The sequence below is a fragment of the Asterias rubens genome, chromosome 5, assembly GCF_902459465.1.
Source record: "Asterias rubens chromosome 5, eAstRub1.3, whole genome shotgun sequence".
Taxonomy (NCBI): Eukaryota; Metazoa; Echinodermata; class Asteroidea; order Forcipulatida; family Asteriidae; genus Asterias; species Asterias rubens.
In genome coordinates, this window is record NC_047066.1 from 17,679,745 (window position 1) to 17,701,997 (window position 22,253).

Consider the following 22,253-nt stretch of genomic DNA (forward strand, 5'->3'; position numbering starts at 1 on the left):
GATTGAAGGCTAACCTGGTCTCCGGGCTGGTGCTCTACCAACTGATACACTGAGCTATATTAGTCGTTTAATTGGCAGTATCTGTGTTCAGATTTACTCAAATATGACATTTCAGACAGAAATATTTCAAGGGATGTTTTCTACTATCATCATCATTAGACTGTGTAAGTTTTATGTAAATCTGTGGTCTTCACGATTTTTGTTTCTTACCAATTCTGTAACGTTCCTTTAAATTGAATATTAGTAGTTTGAGTAGCTTAGGTTTCTGTTGATACAAATTCTCCCAGGATACAATACTGGTTTTATAAGCATATCTAGGGTACATAAATATGGGCAGAGTAGACAAAAACCTTAATTCATAAATACCTCAGACAGTTTCGCTATTCCTATTGGTGGAGAGCGCGTCACGTGGGTGTGTATAAACCTTTGTTTATGACCAGTAAAAAGTGGTAAAACATGGGCGTGACACGCGAGTTTCTTCATTCCTATTGGTCGAGAGCAACGGCCGAGACAGATGTGCCACATCACGCGATACGCGCAACGCGCACAGCATTCCCTTATAAGGAGTTGTTTACCCGAGGGCCTTGACTGGGCCTTACCATTTCACAGCTGGAGGGGTGTTGTGTTGAAAGAAATCATTGAAAAATTATAATTTTTGCATTTATTTTACTTTTTGACCATAAGTTTTGATGTTTTTTGGCCGAAAAGGTATGAATGTGAATCAAAGTGTGTTGAATCGGTTTTCAACTAGTGGTTTAAACCCGCCGAGGCCTGGTTCTTGATCATTTACCTCGACTTCGTCTCGGAAAAATTATCAAGAACCAGGCCTCGTTGGGATTAAACCACTAGTTAAAAAAATCTTCACCACACATTGATTTCCTTAATTATACTGCCGCTGAGCTGCCATTGCAATCTATAGGCCTACACCCCATTGGTATAATTCATCATCAACTTCATCCTTAAAAAAGAAAGAATTGTTAGCGATTGAAAATATCTTGGAATACTACATGGATCTATACATTTAATTTTGTTCAAATGATTTGGATAAAGTAGTAGGCGACTGGACTACAGTGTGATATATTGATAAAATGAATTATTATTAGTCACCATTGAGGGGGGGGGGGCTCTTAGGATGATAGTAATGTTCTTGTTTCTAGGGCTTTGCTCTTTTTTGTTCTTTTTTTTACATTTTATTTCCAAATCATTTGTTTACTATAACTTGATGTATGGTAGCCATGCTTTACATTTACAATATGGTGTTTCCACAAACGCAAGGAGACCTCTGAGTAACTCTTTATATGATTGAATCAATACCAACCTTGGTGCCAAAGGCCGGAAAAAAAAAAATTATGTTTCTTAAGATTTACACTTCTTAAGTTTACACTTGACTGAAAACACTCCAAGAAATTAACTCTAGCTCACTTGACCAAAAGGCTGTGAAACAGGTGGTTTCTATGGGAATGGATACACACGTAGTCTTTATACCACGTAAATTTGTATCAAAGACCAAACAATTTTAATTTAACCCTAATTTTTTTTCTAATGGTTATAAGAGACCGTCCACTTTATGGTAACTCAACACCAAAAATGTTTAAAATTATAATACTCAGGTTCCAATACTAATCAATTGTTATTTTGCAGGGACATAATCTCCGGGGGGGGGGGGGGGGGGGGGGGGGGGGGGGGTGGGGCCCAGGTCGAAATTCCAGTTGAACACAGTTAACTGGGGTCAACTGGTTCAACTGGATAGTGACCAAACTCGTCCATTTTCCATATTAACCATCTGGTTTGGACTAGGGTGTTCAACTAGGTTTAAATTATAAACCAGTTAGTTTCTGTCCATTTTCCATATTAAGCCAACTGGTTTTAACTTTGTTTAACTAGTTTATCAACTGATTTTCAACTAGTTCCTGTTAAACCCAGTTTAACTAGGTAATTCAACTGGAATTTTGACCGGGGGGGGGGGGGGGGTGTCAAAAATGAATGACCACGAGTAATAACAAAACCACATTTTAATTTTCCTATAAATTGTACCACAAAATGATGCAGGGAGACACTATTCCATGTAACCCTGGGCGTCGAGGATGAAGTTGAAGTGCAGCGGAGAGAGTGACCTACAAAATTGGCATGATACCAGCACATCGCATTTTTTATTCCAAGCAGTACTGTATCCAAGGTGTTCTGGGGGGAGAGGGAGGGGGGAGACTGTATGACAAGGGGAACAATGTTAGTAATGTCTTTTATGAGTGAATGAGTGTAAACTTATGTGTTGTGATGGTTTGAAGTTGTAAAATCAAATGAGTCACCTCATTTCAAAGAAAATCAAGTTCTGCAGGAAGGTCTACGGCTACTGATGGAATGCTTGGTGGTGGAACTGTTGGGGGCGCTGTAGGTGCAACCTGACACTAAAACTTGCTCTGTCAATTTTTAAATCTGAGCACTTTGAACATTTGATGCGGGAAAACGGCTTAAGCTGTTGATTTCCAGAGCAAGGTCACCAAGTTGGTGCTAAAATTAGCAAAGCTGTCTTGCATTTAACTTTAAACACCGGTCGGTTTGCTCATCAGGAGGCCAAGACTAAAACCAACATTCTGACCTGCATGTTCCATGTTCTGCATGATTTTAAACACTCATAGAAACTTCTTTTTGTTAAAGTGGTCTCTGATTACTCTTCAAATTCAGGTAGTTTTCATCTTATCAACAACTTTTGAAATCAATATTTGTATTTATTTGTTTAATCTGGCCATTGTTGTTTTTGCTTGTACTGTTTTTTTGTATCTTTGTCTTTGCACTGTTTGTTTCTTTGTAAATTGTAAAGCGCTCCGTTCTTTGTGGGGCGCTATATAAATGCTTTCATTATTATTATTATTATTTTTTTCTTTCTTTTCTTTTTCAGACTGTATAGTAACTTTTACAAATTTCAGAACTTTTAATATCTTAGCACAAAGTAGTAGCCATGGGTATCATGATTTTACAGTTAGTGTTGATAGACTTTGCTTTCTTGATGTCCTCCTATCTAAGTCTCTAGTTGTGGTTGAGGTAGAGGCTGGACTTGGAGTCTAGACAGGTTGGGGTTTAGATGGGAGAAGAAACACTGACAGACATGATGTTCAATAAATCATACAAGCAGAAAGTATCAGGCAGATTAACAAGAAAGATTAACATGACTGGTTGAATCTATTGGTTTTATTTCATTTCGTGATATGGTAGTAAAACAGTCTTTACTTGCTTTAAAAAAAGCCATATGGATAACTTAAAGATGTTCACTAAAGTTGAACTTCAAAACTCAAACCACGCAAAGGACCATGGCTGCACAATGCTCAAACTGGTTTACTGAGAGCTGCACTTGTGAACTGATCATAGCTTTGAATATGAGACCAGAAATACTAACACAATCTAACAGATAGGGTGAATATACAGTGTTGAATTTTATCAAGTAATCATTTAAAAGGGAAAGTAACTAGGGAAATGTAAATAGAACTTTTGGGTAAGCAAAGAATCTGTTGGAATAGTTTGCATACAGCTATTCATTTACCAACTTTATAAGCCCAATGTTGGTGATTCTCATAATTTGTCATGCTGGCAGTCAGAAGTACATTATACTATCTTATTGCTTTGGATCGCGCCCACATATAGTTACCGGTAACTTGCTCATCATTCTGGCTCAGGTGCCTCAATATTGACAAATTAAGCAAACTCTGCAGCAGTTGGTAGAGAAGCGGCATGTAAGCTCAAATTCTGTCCAATCAATTTGTCTCTGTTCTCTTAGAAAGTTTTGAATTTTGTTTAAAGAGTGAACAAAGTTCTCAGTCAATAACTTAGAGAGGAATGTATTGGAGTTTAAAAGAAAGAAAATAAATCAAATGTTTTTTTCACATTGTCATTCATTAGTCTATAAGTTGTTTGTTATGCTTGGATTCATTTGAGTACAGTATTTTATGGTACTGTGACAACATTATAGAGGATAATATTTTAACCAGCATGTTATTTTTGGGTTACTTGTTCACAATTTATACATCAACACAGAAATTTAAACTATTTTAAATCAGCCTTTGTACAAATGAATATGTTAATTGATGTACCTAGCAGTGTGAACCGGTGGCTTGGCAACTTCAATAATAAGATCTGCTGCAAGATATTCTTATTTTAGAGTCAACCTTTAGGAAAATACTTATTTTTCTGCTTTTCCTGTTCCAAATCCTGAATTCTACCCCTGACTCCAACTCCTGGATACACCAATGCATTGATCCTGGTAATCAAACTTCTCTTCTACTTTCATTACAGTAAATAAGTTTCAAAAATAACTAGAAAACCACTGGAACATTAAGATTCCTCAATGAAAGATTGTACACATCACAACTCATAACGATGTTAAAATCTGATGTCCTGCAAATGCCAATGGTTTTTTACTTTTTGTTTTTTCTTGTTTCTTTTAATTTAAGATAATGGCACAAGCAATGATAACAATAATTAACTATTATCCAGAAGAAGAATAAAGTTTAATAAAGAAAATACAAAAAATAAACACCTTAACTACATGTTAAGGTGTTTATTTTTTGTAGTGATTTTTTTTGGACACAACTCATACAGCAAGGTTTAAAACCGATCTACTGCGAAAGCCATTGGTTTATACTTTGTTTACTTTTTTTAAAGCTTTCTTTTAGTTCAAGATATTACTATACAAGCAATTACAACAATTTCGTTCCATTTCACTAGCACGTTTCTTGTTCGTGTATATACAAGCATAAACAACAATTAAAGTTAAGACAACTAAAGTGATGACTAAAATCTGGGGTCGACAAGTTATTAGTGTTAAACTTTAAATCAGGTTAAAAAAAAAGATTTACTAAATTGAATTCTAAGCACATTGGTCATCAAATTCATTTTTTTTCTTCAGACATTGACATTTAAGTTAAATAGATAATTTATGGATCCTAACAAACACATATTGCCCTATAAAACTGTCATCCAACATTGTACGTGAAAACACAATGGGCCAGATAAATTAAAACTAGCATTTGCTTCTAGTCTTTTACTTAAATCCTTATAAATAAAAGTAAGCCTTAATATTGTTAGTAATTGGTCGAACTAGTAGGTAAAAGCAATGCTTGAGGGACTGTTCTTATTGAGATGTCAATAAAACCGACATTTTACTATTACCTGATAGTTTCACAAGATACTGGGCCGTGTAAAGGCCAGCATTAACAAAATGTCAATAAGTTTAAGATCAGGCATGAGAATTTGCCCAAATCTCTATAAATAACCTTTTACTGGAAAAACACCATTTACTTGAACGGATTAGTAAGTGGTCGGAGAAAAGCACAATAGCTGGGTATTCAGGAGTATAACAATAGAGGCATGGACTCGTAGATCAATGCGATTAACTGAAATGCAGGCGGGGCAGTTTCCACTTAGTCAAGTTTTTGATGGCGGCAGTGGCTATGAGGAAACAGCCAGCCTCTCCACGCCAGAGCTCCAGAGATTGGTTCTTTTAGAGCAATTAAAGTACACAACAAATTTATAAGTAACATTTATAGTTGGATCATATAGGCCAAGGGAAAAATAACCCTTTAATTCTGACGCGATACCGAGCCATATTTATGCAACACTGTTGTGTAAGTAAAATCTCAAGCTCCTCATGCAGTAGCTTGTAAAAATACAAGTAATTGCTACAGTATGTTAGTAAAATGTCGTTTTTATTTATATGTCTATAAGTGAAAGGTAATCCAGCGAGCAAAATGTTCATGCCTGATCTTTTACTTTTCAGTCTTCTTGCTAATGCTGAACATTTAACTTGATAAGTAATTGCTAGTTTTTATTTATTCGGCCCAATGATTTTACATCTTATTTGATTCATTCTCAACATTCTAAAACCATTATTTACAGGAATATTACAATTATGTGCACATTAATTAATAGTAAAATTCTTTCTATAAATACATTCTCTATTTGATTAATATGTTGTTACTTTCCAGTGGAATAGAACTCTAAACTGTAATCTATCTCGCAGGCATGAAAGCATATTGATGGTCTGATGATGATTGTTTTAAAAAAACAATCATCAGACCATCAATATTTTCAAATGAAGTATCATTTTTGAAACATACAATTAAGTTATTTGATTACAATATTGTAACTTTATGAAAATACAGAACTCATGCATCTATAGGTATTTGCATCCCCATTCAATGTTTAAATAAAATACTTGTAAAAGTTTGCACAAAAAAAGTGTTTGAATTTTGTTTTGATTTCCAATTTGGTTAGTATGAAATCAGTGTTATTTCCAGTGTGTTGATAATGAGTATTGCTTATGTGGAAAATTTAACTACAATTTTTTTTTTCAAAGATTGTCACTTGATCAATACTTGCCCATGACATGCAAGTTTATGGTGTACAACACGGGGCCTACTGCTGTATGTCATTTTGGTTTGAGTCAAAATAAACATTCAGAGAAATATCAGTCGCTTCAACAATATTTAGTTGAGCATTGACTTTATAAAATAAAAAATAAAGTCCATACAAATTACTGTGCAAAAACAATTGACTCCATATCATGCAATAACTTTCCCATGTGCGAAACATTATCCTTTAAAAAAGTTCACATTTGACTATATGCACAATTGCAAACAATACCAACAAAATTAGTGTCTGGTTTTCTAAATGATTTGTGGATCCAGCTTCTATTAAATCATTTTGATGATAAATTAAAAAAAAGTGTATTTTTCAATTCATACATTTTTTATTTGATATTTTCATGATGCATTCTTTGACCATAAAGTAGCCATACGGTGAGACAGGTGAGGCCCAAAGCAATGCGGTATTTAAGGTTGATGCTTCATGATAATACTTACCATTTAGATTAGCTTGATAGCCTCGCCAATACCACCATCCTCCTGTGATCTGGAAAGCCGGAGTTTGTGCATCATTATCCTTGTCCTTGGTGCTGAACATCTTTCCATTGTGCCATGCGAGTGCATCCTCCACTGTGCTGTCGGCATTGTATGAACCAACCTCTAATATAAAGTTTTCACCTGAAATCTTGAAGTGTCCATATTCAGCAAATACTTCATTTCCTTCAAAGCCGACCATCTCAATCTTCAGCTTCCATGGTCCTGCAGACTCAGTCAGGGTACGTAAGTTATCATTTCCAAGCCAGAATTCACCAGACTTGTCACCAAAGCCAGCCCGATACTCAACCCAGTTGCGAGTGAAATTAACACTGCCATCTTGACGCCTCTGAATGACCATCCAGCCCTGACCATCAGTGTCCATGTCACAGTAGACTTGCAGGCCATCATTGAATCCAGCAGGGAATATTATATAGATATCACTCCCATGACCTGCCTCAAGAAGCTCCTGGCAACTGCCAGGCTGTGTGGGGAGTGGTTGGTCAGGTAGAGAGTAGTGAGGTGTTTCTACATCAGCATCAAAGTACACACTTCCACAGTGTATGATGAAGTCATCAGGATACTGAGCCCTGGTAGCATTGTTCAGCTCACACTGATGATTGTCAATGTTGTAATTGACTGAGTGGCACTGAGGATCAGCATGGCAATAACTCACACATAGGACATGAGAATGGGCTTCTTTTTGTTCATAGAAAACTTGCTGCAACTTTCTATTTTCTGCAGATAGAAACTGTCTCATCATCTGGTTAAATACCTGACAAGATGTAGAAACTTGAATTGTAAGTACAACACCAAGTAGTACTAACATGTACTCCATGCTTTTTGTAACCATCTTGTTTGGAAAATGTACTTGATAGATATCAAACTTTGCTTCACTGACGAGTGATGGAGTCGGAGACACTGAAAGTGGTGTTAGGTAGCAGCGAGTTAGTCATCTGTCCACTTGGATCAGATGGTTCCTTTTAAATACCAATCACAACCTGACCTTAAAACACGTCCCGCTCTGAGTAGGTAATTAAAAGCCACTCTGCTTTTTACTTTCCAGACAACTGATAAAGTTAATAAGCATCCTGCTTGATTCTAAGTCCAGTTTAGTCTCTGGCAACCAATTAAGATTTGAAGGACATAATTGATATTGATGTCAGCAAAACGTACCCCAGTACACTGCAAAGTGGTAGTGAGTTTACGGGTGATTTTTATAGGTCAAAATTAAAGGGAAGGTACTGGTTTACGTTTGGTAAACGCTCTTAAAACCAATAGCAATAACAACTTTTGGTAAGAAGCCTACAGTGGCTTCAATAGTAAAATTCATTTTGAGAAACATTTACTAAGGGAATCACTGTGTGGTGAAGAGGTTTTCAACTAGTGGTTTAATCCCCACGAGGCCTGGTTCTTGATAATTTTACCGAGACGAAGTCCAGGTAAATTATCAAGAACCAGGCCTCGGCGGGTTTAAACCACTTGTTGAAAACCGATTAAACACACTTTGATTTCCCATTCATAAATACCTTTAAGGTCAAAAAACATCAACTATTTTGGTCAAAAAGTAACATAAATTCAAAAACTATAATTGTTCGATGATTTCTTTCAACACAACACCCCTCCAGCTATGAAATGGTAAGGCCCTCCGCCGCCCTCGTGTAAACAACTCCTTGTAAGGGAATGCTGTGCGCGTCGTGCGTATCGCGTGATGTGTCACAACTGTTCCAGTCGTTTCTATCGACCAATAGGAATGAAGAAACTGTCTTGTAAGCACAGGTGCAAGCTCACGTGTCACGCCCATGTTTCAACACTTTTTACTGGTCATAAACAAAGGTTTATACACACCCGCGTGACGCGCTCCCCACCAATAGGAATAGCGAAACTGTCTGAGGTATTTATGAATGTTCAATGCATCAGTGTTATGTTTCTTTGGTTCTGTGTGGTTTTGTGTCAAACTTCGGGCCAAGAAGAAAAGAAACGGCAAGAATTTTACCCTAGGAAAAGATGGAATTTCATAAAGAATCTTTTCGGGAATCCTATGTTTTCTTCTAAAGGTAACTGTGACTTAAGGAATTGTGTATTCCTCATCTTCTTGAGAAGCTCAATTGAGTATTGTGAAGAATAATCGCACAACCATTTGACCAAAAATGCACAGAGCTTCGCATGTATGACAATAGCTTTTCTAAAGAAATCTGGAAGCAATTTGTGCCAACTGCTTCATATTAATTGTTGTAATTTTCCTTCAGATTTTGTTAAAGTTCAACAGGTTGACCCTTATTTGATAACTAAAATGAAATCAGTCACAGATTTATCCAGAACAAACCTGAAGAGCAGGACAGTAATTAAAGACCAGTAGGCCTGCTGCTTACTCTTAGTCTATATAGGATCTATTATTAAAGCAGTTGCATTGATATTGAAGAGCCTGGTATGGTACTCAATTAGATACCAAGGCTATCATCTACAGCAAGAAAGCCCAGTAGATTCTGTATACACCAATCTATATGAGCCAAGCACTAATTAATATCACTGGTGTTTACTGTCAAAGCAACTCCAAGAAGCTTATATCATCATGAAGGTTATTGACTTGTCACTCTCAATTAATATTTGCTTTATTAGTAAGACAAGAGTTAAGGATCATGGATGGACATTATAAGTCTAAGATTGATTGAAATCCAGGTCAAGTGGTATTACTTGAGTTGTGTTTTCTTTCTTGTGAAATCTACTTGATTTGGTAATTACTCAAAATATTCGTTAGCATTAAAACTTACTTGACTTGGTAACGAGCAATGGAGAGCTGATAGTATAAAACATTTTGAGAAATGGCCCCCTCTGAAGTTACATAGTTTTTTGAGGTAATTTCTCACTCAAACATTGAAAGACTTTAGGCCTGAAGCCTTTTATTATGCATTTGAAAGCACACATTTTTGTGCAACAAGGGTGTTTTGTCTGTCATTATTCTCTTGCATCTTCGATGGCAAATTGAGTACATTTTCACAGGTTTTTTATATGCATATGTTGGGAAGTGAGGATACTGGTCTTTGACAATAACCAAAGGTGTCCAGTGCCTTTAAGGTGCTTTAATTTATCAAGTAAATAAACCACTCAGAAAACTTTAAATATTTAAACGAAGTACTTTAACAAAAACAACGAAGAAATAATATTTGCTCAATGAATAGAAATATAGTTCGCATCCCATAAAATATTTTGAAATATAAAACAAAACATAATTTTGACCACAACTCATTGATGTTTGGTCAAGTTTTGCAATTTGTTTTTAATTTTAAAAAGCTTAAAATGCTTGGCATTAAATGTTTTCATACAGGGCTAACATTCTGCTAGTTTCTTGGAATGTCAAAGGTAAATTTAAAAGAAAAGGAAGAATTCAAACCTTTTTGGCAAGGTACTCTGCAGGATCAATCTTCTCGTCAACTTTCCTAAAACAGAAAAAGAGGAGAAAGGAAACTCTGTCAATCCACAGTGGTCCACACCATCATGACTGATGCAGATAAAGTGAAGAAGATCATCATAAGCTAAAAAGACTAGCGAAAATGTGACAAGAGTAGGATTTGAATCTGTGACCTCCTGCGCACCATCAACTGAGCTATCTAGACTCAACGTTGGCAATCTCCCTTTTACGTCAATCAGAAGCCATTTAGTACCAACATAATTATCAAGGCAGTGCAAGTCCATAACGTAAACATGTAAACTCTACAATGTATAACAACTGGCCAATTAGCTACCATGAAGGGCCAATTAGCTACCATGCAGGCTAGACCCAGTAACTGGAGCTTTTAAAATGTTGTTTTACATCTGCAGATGGTACTAGCTAGTACCAACCACAGATTTGATTTTTTAAAGGAGTACAGCACCCCAGTTATTGGGTATACAGGCAGGCATGATAGGTATAAAGAACAAGCATGAATGTTGCTTATGGAAAGAAAGAAGTAAGACAAATCAATACTCACTATATACAAACTTGTGGCTCCTGGGACAGGATTTGTCTCAGTGGAGGAAGTATTTTCAGCCTCCAGTCCATCCAGCATTCAAACCATCCTCGAGGTATAGAGCTAGGTCCCAAAGGAGCTGGATGTCTGTAAGCAAAATGGCTGAATGGTATTGTGTTATTATAACCCGGACTCCAAACCACATCTGGAAATTTTATTAGTTTCAATATCCAAGACAATGAATATTTTTTAAAGCACCCCGACTTTTAAAAGAAGCTACAAAGAGGCATAGAAAAAGTGATAAAGGCTTCGTCTATAGCTATCATATTCGTCACTCAAAATTCTTAAGGTGCTTTAACATTCATTATTTTCCTGCAAGGTATGTGGGACTGTCTTTGAATTATGAGATCTACTCCTTTTACATAGCACCATGTAATGGTTTACAAGGTGCTGTGGCGCAACATGCTGTCAATCAAACCAGGAACACCAGGGCGGACCCCTTCTCTTTTCGATAAATGCACTGGGTTCATTTACGTGCGTTAAACAACACAAGGGACCAACAGCTTATCGTCCCATCCGAGGGAGCATCATGGTTAATAAATTGTTCTTGCTTTAAAGACACTGGACACTATTGGTAATTGTCAAAGACTAGGACACAGGGTGTCACAACTGGGACCCGAACCCACACTCTACTGATCAGAAACACCAGAGCATGAGTCAAGTGCTTTTAACTGCTTGGCCGTTGCTAATAGACACTACAATTCTTCCACGTTGTGTTTTGGACTAAAAACTACAAACCAATCTGCAATGACAATACTACTTAACAAAAACATAAATACAGTGAACATCATTTCCTTCATTTAAATCAATACAATTTATTTTCCAATGCGTAAAATGACTCTAGAGGAACAAAGGATCACACACACACACACCATTCAATCCAATCTCTCACAATGAACAACATTTAGTGGGTCTGCACCTATGTACATTGGGGTGGGTTGGGGATAATCCGGTTACAAACACCATAATGACTTAATCATAATCACTATCAACAGCATTTCAAGAAAGAAGTGGAAAAACCCAAACCGAAGCTGAAACAATAGAGACTTGTCTTTAGAATATTGCCAGACTTTAGAGACAGCAGACAACATTTCAATTCCAAGTTCTGGAAATATGCTCATTGTTAAGAGCATTTAATTAATCTGGCGAGTCTGCTGCCACCTAGTGTTCCAAAAAGTCTGCCATTGTTCAAGGAGAGATTTTTCAATTAAATAATAACAACCCCAAGTTTAAACTGCAAGATGAAACAATAGTTTCATGTAGGAATAACGCATAACACTGGAACATGAACAACATTTTCAATATATGAATACTGTTAAATCAAATACAAAAATAGCAATGTCTTATTGTTTAAGACAAGCTTGGTAAGCTTGCATCAGATAGTTCCTTTTAAATACCAATCACAACCTGACCTTAAAACATATCCCCGCTCTGAGTAGGTAATTAAAAGCCACTCTGCTTTTTACTTTCCAGACAACTGATAAAGTTAATAAGCATCCTGCTTGATTCTAAGCTCAGTTTAGTCTCTGGCAACCAATTAAGATTTGAAGGACATAATTGATATTGATGTCAGCAAAACGTATCCCAGTACACTGCAAAGTGGTAGTGAGTTTATGGGTGATTTTTATAGGTCAAAATTAAAGGGAAGGTACTGGTATACGTTTGGTAAACGCTCTTAAAACCAATAGCAATAACAACTTTTGGTAAGAAGCCTACAGTGGCTTCAATAGTAAAACACATTTTGAGAAACATTTATGAAGGGAATCAATGTGTGGTGAAGAGGTTTTCAACTAGTGGTTTAATCCCCACGAGGCCTGGTTCTTGATAATTTTACCGAGACGAAGTCCAGGTAAATTATCAAGAACCAGGCCTCGGCGGGTTTAAACCACTTGTTGAAAACCGATCAAACACACTTTGATTCCCATTCATAAATACCTTTAAGGTAAAAAAAACATCAACACTTTTGGTCAAAAAGTAAAATAAATTCAAAAACTATAATTGTTCAATGATTTCTTTCAACACAACACCCCTCCAGCTATGAAATGGTAAGGCCCTCCGCAGCCCTCGTGTAAACAACTCCTTATAAGGGAATGCTGTGCGCGTCGTGCGTATCGCGTGATGTGTCACAACTGTTCCAGTCGTTGCCCTCGACCAATAGGAATGAAGAGACTGTCTTATAAGCACAGGTGCAAGGTCACGTGTCACGCCCATGTTTCAACACTTTTTACTGGTCATAAACAAAGGTTTATACACACCCACGTGACGCGCTCCCCACCAATAGGAATACTAAACTGTCTGAGGTATTTATGAATGTTCAATGCATCAGTGTTATGTTTCTTTGGTTCTGTGAGGTTTTGTGTCAAACTTCGGACCAAGAAGAAAAGAAACAGAATTTTATCCTAGGAAAAGATGGAATTTCATAAAGAATCTTTTGGGGAATCCTATGTTTTCTTCTAAAGGTAACTGTGACTTCAGGAATTGTGTATTCCTCATCTTCTTGAGAAGCTCAATTGAGTATTGTGAAGAATAATCGCACAACCATTTGACCAAAAATGCACAGAGCTTCGCATATATGACAATAGCTTTTCTAAAGAAATCTGGAAGCAATTTGTGCCAACTGCTTCATATTAATTGTTGTAATTTTCCTTCAGATTTTGTTAAAGTTCAACAGGTTGACCCATATTTGATAACTAAAATGAAATCAGTCACAGATTTATCCAGCACAAACCTGAAGAGCAGGACAGTAATTAAAGACCAGTAGGCCTGCTGCTTACTCTTAGTCTATATAGGAGCTATTATTAAACCAGTTGCATTGATATTGAAGAGCCTGGTATGGTACTCAATTAGATACCAAGGCTATCGTCTACAGCAAGAAAGCCCAGTAGATTCTGTACACACCAATCTATATGAGCCAAGCACTAATTAATATCACTGATGTTTACTGTCAAAGCAAACTGACATTCTTCCAGTTTCCATGTCAACAAGTGAAGTTTTGGTCAAGTAAACAGACATTTTACACAATCATACTTATTTATGACTCTATACAACCATGAACTAATCATTCCAGCATTCGCTCCAGTCACTCAACACCACTCACAGAAAGTTCCATGTTATCATGTTGGAGTCATGAAAAATTGATATTTCAAGAAAAATATGCATTGAAAAGTCATAGAATCTTGCACAACCCACACATGGTGAAACGTAATGGCAAGCTTCTAGTGTGCATTCCAGCTTACCTTTTGTTTTGAAATGTCCAATACATCAGTGTGACACTTTTGTGGTTCTCTGTGGTTTTGTGTCAAACTGTAGGACCAAAGAGAAAAGGAACTGCATAATTTATCCTTCTAAGTCATTGCCTTCAATGAAGAATATATTTGGGAACCATATGTGAACTTCTAAAAGGTAACTTTGACTTGAGGGATTGTATACTCCTCATCTTCTTCAAAAAATTTGATTTGAATATTGCAATGAACAAACTTACAACCAGGGCCCAATTTCATGGCTCTGCTTACCGTAAGCACAGAATCGGCGCTTACGGAAGCAGGGAATTTTAAGCTTACGGAAAGCGTATTTCACGGGTTAGCGGCGAATTTGGGCTTGTGCGCCTGCGTACTTCACGTTACTAGGCATTCTACGCTTACAAGGCTAGCGCAGAAATTTGGGGCTTGCACGTAAGCGGGGAATCGCGATCATAAGCGCAGAATTCGGCTGTAAGCAGAGCCATGAAATTGGGCCCAGTTTACAACAACAGAGATTTGAATTTATAACAATAGTTTTTCTAAAGAAATCTGGAAGCATTTTGTGCCTATACAACTGCTTCTGATTAATTGTGGTCAATTTTCTTCAGATTTTGTTCAGGTTCGACATGATGACCTACATTTGATAACTAAAATGAAATCAGTCACAGATTTATCCAGCACAAACCTGAAGAGCAGGACAGTAATTAAAGACCAGTAGGCCTGCTGCTTACTCTTATTCTTTATAGGAGCTATTATTAAAGCAGTTGCATTGATATTGAAGAGCCTGGTATGGTAGTCAATTAGATACCAAGGCTATCGTCTACAGCAAGAAAGCCCAGTAGATTCTGTATACACCAATCTATATGAGCCAAGCACTAATTAATATCACTGGTGTTTACTGTCAAAGCAACTCCAAGAAGCTTATATCATCATGAAGATTATTGACTTGTCACTCTCAATTAATATTTGCTTTATTAGTAAGACAAGAGTTAAGGATCATTTATGGACATTATAAGTCTAAGATTGATTGAAATCCAGGTCAAGTGGTATTACTTGAGTTGTGTTTTCTTTCTCGGGAAATCTACTGGATTTGGTAATTACTCAAAATATTCGTTAGCATTAAAACTTACTTGACTTGGTAACGAGCAATGGAGAGTTGATAGTATAAAACATTTTGAGAAACGGCCCCCTCTGAAGTTACATAGTTTTTTTAGGTCATTTCTCACTCAAACATTGAAAGACTTTAGGCCTGAAGCCTTTTATTATGCATTTGAAAGCACACATTTTTGTGCAACAAGGGTGTTTTGTCTGTCATTATTCTCTTGCATCTTCGATGGCCAATTGAGTACATTTTCACAGGTTTTTTATATGCATAAGTTGGGAAGTGAGGATACTGGTCTTTGACAATAACCAAAGGTGTCCAGTGCCTTTAAGGTGCGTTAATTTATCAAGTAAATAAACCACTCAGAAAACTTTAAATATTTAAACGAAGTACTTTAACAAAAACAAAGAAGAAATAATATTTGCTCCATTAATGAATAGAAATACAGTTCACATCCCATAAAATATTTTGAACAACTCATTGATGTTTGGTCAAGTTTTGCAATTTGTTTTTAATTTTAAAAAGCTTAAAATGCTTGGCATTAAATGTTTTCATACAGGGCTAACATTCTGCTAGTTTCTTGGAATGTCAACGGTAAATTTAAAAGAAAAGGAAAAATTCAAACCTTTTTGGCAAGGTACTCTGCAGGATCAATCTTCTCTTCAACTTTCCTAAAACAGAAAAGAGAAGAAAGGAAACTCTGTCAATCCACAGTGGTCCACACCATCATGAATGATGCAGATAAAGTGAAGATCATCATAAGCTAAAAAGACTAGCGAAAATGTGACAAGAGTAGGATTTGAATCTGTGACCTCCTGCGCACCATCAACTGAGCTATCTAGCCTCAACGTTGGCAATCTCCCTTTTACGTCAATCAGAAGCCATTTAGTACCAACATAATCATCAAGGCAGTGCAAGTCCATTACGTAACCATGTAAACTCTACAATGTATAACAACTGGCCAATTAGCTACCATGAAGGGCCAATTAGCTACCATGCAGGCTAGACCCAGTAACTGGAGCTTTTAAAATGTTGTTTTACATCTGCAGATGGTACTAGCTAGTACCAACCACAGATTTGATTTTTTAAAGGAGTACAGCACCCCAGTTATTGGGTCTACAGGCAGGCATGATAGGTATAAAGAACAAGCATGAATGTTGCTTATGTAAATTCAATTCAATTCAATTCAATTCAAAAATGGTTTATTAAAACATGACTCCCAGTTAAAAAAACTGAATTGCAAATGTTACATCATAATATGTTAAAAAAATTACATCAAGTAGAAGTTAACAAAGAAAAGGACATCAAATAAGAAATTATTATTATATACATTGGCAAAACACAGTGGTAAAAAAACCAGTAGGCACAATTATTATATATACACACATAACTATATTAAAAGGCATTTAACAGACTGACGATTTGAGGAATTGCACTTTGTTTGAAGCGAACTGTTTTACATCTGGGTGGGTCATATTTGTTGGTGTGTCTTAAATTGATCTGACAGTTTCTATGGGGAGGTAGCCAATTTCTACACATGTGATGGGATTCGATTGAATAAGCAAAATCGCTACACAGTTTGTCTCTACGGTTTTCAAGGGTTTCAAGTTTACACACATTTAAAGCTTCCCTATAAGTAGAATAGTTCTTACCAAAAATTATCCGACACACCCTTTTTTGAATACGTTCCAATTTGTTGACCCGCTCTTTAGTTAGATTACCATTGAACAAAGGAACACAGTAGTCTAAAACAGGTCTTACATAACCCTTGTAAATTGCCAATAGATCATTCACAGGTAGATTATGAGAACGTAAACAACGCAACATGTACAACTTTCTGTTACATTTTTTGATTATCTCATTGACATGTCTGTCCCACTTTAAATTGTCTTGAATAATCACACCCAACACTTTAACATAATGCACATTTTCTAATTGAGTGTCATTAATGAGCAGAATTTCATGATGTTGCAAGGTACAACATTTGGCTGCATTTAACTTCATGTTATTAACGGAAGTCCAGTTTTGTAGATTGACTAAGGACTGTTGAATATGAGGTAATTGAACAGAATTTCGACTTTCAACAAAGGTCAAGTCATCAACATATTTAGAGTAAGGGGTATTGTCATCAATACAAGCATCGTTAATCATAATAAGAAACAACACTGGGCCTAATTTTGTTCCTTGGGGGACTCCAGTGTGAATTGTTTCCGAGGAGGAAAATGTTCCTTTATACTTCACACGCTGCTTACGACATTCAAGAAAACTAATAACCCAGGACACAATACATGGCCGTACTTGTAACTGAAGCAGTTTTTGAACCAATATATTATGATCAATTCGGTCAAATGCTTTAGAGAAATCCGTTAAAATCCGAAAGAAAGAAGTAAGACAAATCAATACTCACTATATACAAGCTTGTGGCTCCTGGGACAGGATTTGTCTCAGTGGAGGAAGTATTTTCAGCCTCCAGTCCATCCAGCATTCAAACCATCCTCGAGGTATAGAGCTAGGTCCCAAAGGAGCTGGATGCCTGTAAGCAAAATGGCTGAATGGTATTGTGTTATTATAACCCGGACTCCAAACCACATCTGGAAACTTAATTAGTTTCAATATCCAAGACAATGAATATTTTTTAAAGCACCCCGACTTTTAAAAGAAGCTACAAAGAGGCATAGAAAAAGTGATAAAGGCTTCGTATATAGCTATCATATTCGCCACTCAAAATGCTTAAGGCGCTTAAACATTCATTATTTTCCTGCAAGGTATGTGGGACTATCTTTGAGTTATGAGATCTACTCCTTTTACATAACATGTGATGGTTTACACAATGCTGTAGCGCAATATGTTGCCAATCAAGCCAGGAACATCGGAACCAACCCCTTCTCTTTTCGATAAATGCACTGGGTTCATTTACGTGCGTTAAACAACACAAGGGACCAACAGCTTATCGTCCCATCCGAGGGAGCATCATGGTTAATAAATTGTTCTTGCTTTAAAGACACTGGACACTATTGGTAATTGTCAAAGACTAGGACACAGGGTGTCACAACTGGGACTCGAACCCACACTCTACTGATCAGAAACACTGGAGCTTGAGTCAAGTGCTTTCAACTGCTCGGCCATTGCAAATAGACGCTACAATTCTTCCACGTTGTGTTTTGGACTAAAAACTACAAACCAATCTGCAATGACAATACTTAACAAAAACATAAATACAGTGAACATCATTTCCTTCATTTAAATCAATACAATTTATTTTCCAATGGGTATAATGACTCTAGAGGAACAAAGGATCACACACACACACACCATTCAATCCAATCAAAACGACCACATTACAATCATTAGTAATCAATACAAACTCAAAAATAAACCAACATCAACTTGTAATCCCAAACAATTATTATACACATTTTCTATCCAATTCCTATTTCATTCAAAATGTACCAATTTGCTTGGCACAGAAAACATGTTTCAATAAAAAGAAACAGATTGTTTCCATACATTATGGACTAGTTTGGTATCATGTATAAATTCTGATTTTGTTTCTGCTAGAAAGCTCTAGTCCAGGGCCTAATCTCATAGCGCTGCTTAATGGTAAGCAAATTTGTGTGCTAACTGTAGCAGAAAAATTTGCTTAAATGCAAGCATGCACATTCATCATGGATTTTTATTGTTACATCATTAATTTTCATTCCGTGAAGCCCGGCGATTTAGCATGGGTTTTTGTGTGCTTACAGTTAGCAGCGCTATGAAATGGAAATCACACAGTAAGCACAAAATCAGCTGTTAAGCAGCGCAGTGAAAGATGGGCCCTGGGTGGATTTCTCAAAGAGTTAGGATCTAACTTTTTGTGAAATCCACCCTGGTCCTTCTCTTGTATATGGTAACTGTGTAGCTCAGTCAAGAAGCTGAACTTAAAAATATATAAATTAAGATAATTTCCCACCACACATGATATAAATCACAACTGCAGCTTCAGCTCTGTAAGCAATTTGAATCTTGCATACAAACTTATGCACCGAGATTCAAATTGGCAGTTGCGAATAAGCAGCAGTGATGAGCCGATTCCATAGAGCTTCCTGATTGTGAATATTGCTTTATATATTGATAGCTAAGCAGAAACTCCATAAGGAGTCAATCACAAAACACATGGCATGTTGGTTGGTGCTCTTGATAAGCAATATTTGTCATGCTTAGCAAGGATGTGTGCTTTTAATCAAGTGTATAATATTGGCCACTTTAATCAATCTCTTACTAATAAACAACACTCTAACCCAATGCTTATGATATGTGAAATATTACATAAATGCCCATAAACATTTTGTATATAATACAAACATTACCAATTACCAAAAGAAACCAGCTCGCCAAACCAATCATAACATTTCATTTAACATAACGGATCGGATCCTTCTTATAATAATAAAGGTGTATTTGGAAATTAATTGATTCATTTTGAACACTCTAAGGAAAGTGAACATCAATCAGTGCACTTCAGTCACTTAGAATTTAATTTCAACCTTAGTCATCACAGTGAACTGTAACCACAAACTATAGGCCTATTAATGTATGTTATAATTGCTTCCATTCGTACAATCTACCACAACTAACCCTAACCCACAAAAACGTTTCACATTTAGCCACATTGACCCGAACCTTGACCCTAAGCCAACAGCTGTAAGCCAACAACCTTAAGCCACAGGCCATAAGCCACAGGCCGTAAGCAACAAGCCACATGCCATAATCCACAGTTTATAAGCGACAGGCCGAAAGCCACAGGCCGTAAGCCACAGGCTGTAAACCACAGGCCGTAAGCCACATGCCGTGAGCCACAGGCCGTAAGCCAAAGGCCGTAAGCCACAGGCCGTTAGCCACAGGCCGTAAACCACAGGCCGAACAGGCTATATGTATATGTGCATGTATGCTGGAATCGGGATTACACAATAATCCCTGGAAACGGGGGAATATTCAAGGATGAATTCTGGTATGAAAGAAGGCAGCATAACATGCTACACAATGGATTATCTGGCAACCAAGTTGAATGACAAACCAAAGTTACTCCCAGCATTCATAACCAACCACCAATATTCAGTTTGGAAAAGAGGTTGAAATAGCCACAACCAGCCACAACCATCTTGAAGTGGTTAAGGAAGTTTACTTTCCAATATCTATTCAGGAATATTTTATTTAAGTATTCATGAATTTGTTGTTTCTACATGTATACCAGATTCACTTGTTCCTAAAAAAAAACCCACCCAAAACCATAATGCAATTGAAAAATTCACCTAATCACCTATGAAATTATTCCTATTCATATATTAAATTAAAATTAACTCACAATATGCAAATAACTGACCAAAGAATTTAAAACTCTAATTAACATAATATGACAATCATCTTTCAGTTGTTATTAGCCAAAACATTCAAATCTGCATACCTGGATAACATTTATATAAAATTAAACAAAACGATTTTTGCAACCAGAGCCAGTTTCAACAAAGTATACACACTCAGCTGATAGGATAACCAGCCAAAATGTCACGTTTACTGCTTCCCTAATATTGTCTCTCTCACTTAGTAGCTTAACATTTTTTTGTAAATAGGCTCAAAACACAACTTGATCAACAATAGACCGATCCATTAAGCTCTGCCCCATTGTGTATTGACCAATCACAACCCATTGCACAACCAAAACAAAAAGTCTGACGCTATAAAGTCCGACATGCGTGCGCGTATGCTTGGCGCGCGCGGCAGAGTTGTGCAGAATGGCAATGGAGAGGCTCACGTGCTCTTGCTCACACATGCGTCGTGGGCGGAGCCTAATGGTTCGGTGTATTGTCACAGGATTCACGTTCTATGGCAGATTATTGCTGTTGAGATTAACTGCTAAAACACAGTCAGTAGAAATATGTAATGTATATAAGGAAAACATAATAGTAACACAAAAATAGTCAGTCAGTTTGGCAAATGCAGAGTATGTTGAGTTTTGCCAGGCATTAGTTCTGCTTTGACTGTCATACTGATCCAGTATGTCAGAAAAGAGAAGCTCTGTTTGGCAGACAGTTCAGATATATCAAAATGAGGAAAAACAAAAGTTTCTGTAAATATTGCAAAAGTTCAAGAATGCATAGGTGGGAAACAAAACCAAAGGTAAACTGAAATGCAAAAATTGGGAAAAAAAGTAAATAATCAAAGTAACTAATTCATGACATCAAAGATTATGAAATGTTTATATGATTATGTGGCATGAGACACACAAATCGATGAAAGTAATGACAAATGAAGAAGGATAAGATGCTAAGTGTTGGTCTGCTATGTTATTGAGTGCAAGCCTTATGCATCCTCAAACTTGCAGGAAACTGTTGCATTCTGTATCGCGTTCTATAGTGGTAAATCGTCCCCAAACTTTCATTGACACAATACCCATGATCAAAACACATGGGGTCGGTGTCATAAACAATGCATCAGCAACCAAGCTATATGTTCACAAAGCCCAAAACGGATACACAACCCTTAAAACATAAAAACAAAATCCCTAAACAGTCTCAACCAAACAATCAATCAACATTATTAACAATTCTCATGTATCAGACAATCACATTATCTTACTGTTTTATATTCAGTATTTATTTGTGATTTTGTTTAATTCAAGCAAAACACAAGCAGCACAGGGGCAGTGACATCTTCAAATCTCTAAAAAAGACAATTAATTGTCAAAAACCAATCTTGATTCAATCATCGACACTAGCAAACAAGAACTGTCGGTAAGTTAAATCTCACAACACCTCTTAATTAATTACATCCACCGTCATGAATCCTAGAGAGACATTATTTCACTCTATCCTAAGCCAGTGGGGGTAGCAAAGGTTACTCAAACAAGGCCAGCAATCAGGTCAAATGGTAAACCTGTACAAAATACTGCGTGACAACTACGTGGGCCTTTCCAAAACTCAATCTTGAACATAACTGTCTGTAGTTGTAGGCAGAGGTGGAACTGCATATTTGGGAAAGG

At 36.7% G+C, this 22,253-nt stretch overlaps 1 protein-coding gene and 1 long non-coding RNA gene across 2 annotated transcripts; both read right to left on the minus strand.

Annotated features, from left to right (window-relative positions):
- Positions 1-3,024: 3,024 nt before the first annotated feature.
- Positions 3,025-7,650, minus strand: LOC117290467 (ryncolin-1-like). Its single transcript, XM_033771883.1, has 2 exons — positions 6,852-7,650; positions 3,025-3,059 (listed from the first exon to the last, which is right to left on the minus strand). The coding sequence occupies exons 1-2, from the start codon at positions 7,648-7,650 to the stop codon at positions 3,025-3,027; spliced, it is 834 nt and encodes a 277-aa protein (XP_033627774.1).
- Positions 7,651-14,121: 6,471 nt separating this feature from the next.
- Positions 14,122-17,681, minus strand: LOC117290404. The gene is made up of 3 exons (XR_004519045.1): positions 17,643-17,681; positions 15,861-15,906; positions 14,122-14,197 (listed from the first exon to the last, which is right to left on the minus strand). It is a non-coding gene; the product is annotated as an uncharacterized LOC117290404 (long non-coding RNA).
- Positions 17,682-22,253: the final 4,572 nt, after the last annotated feature.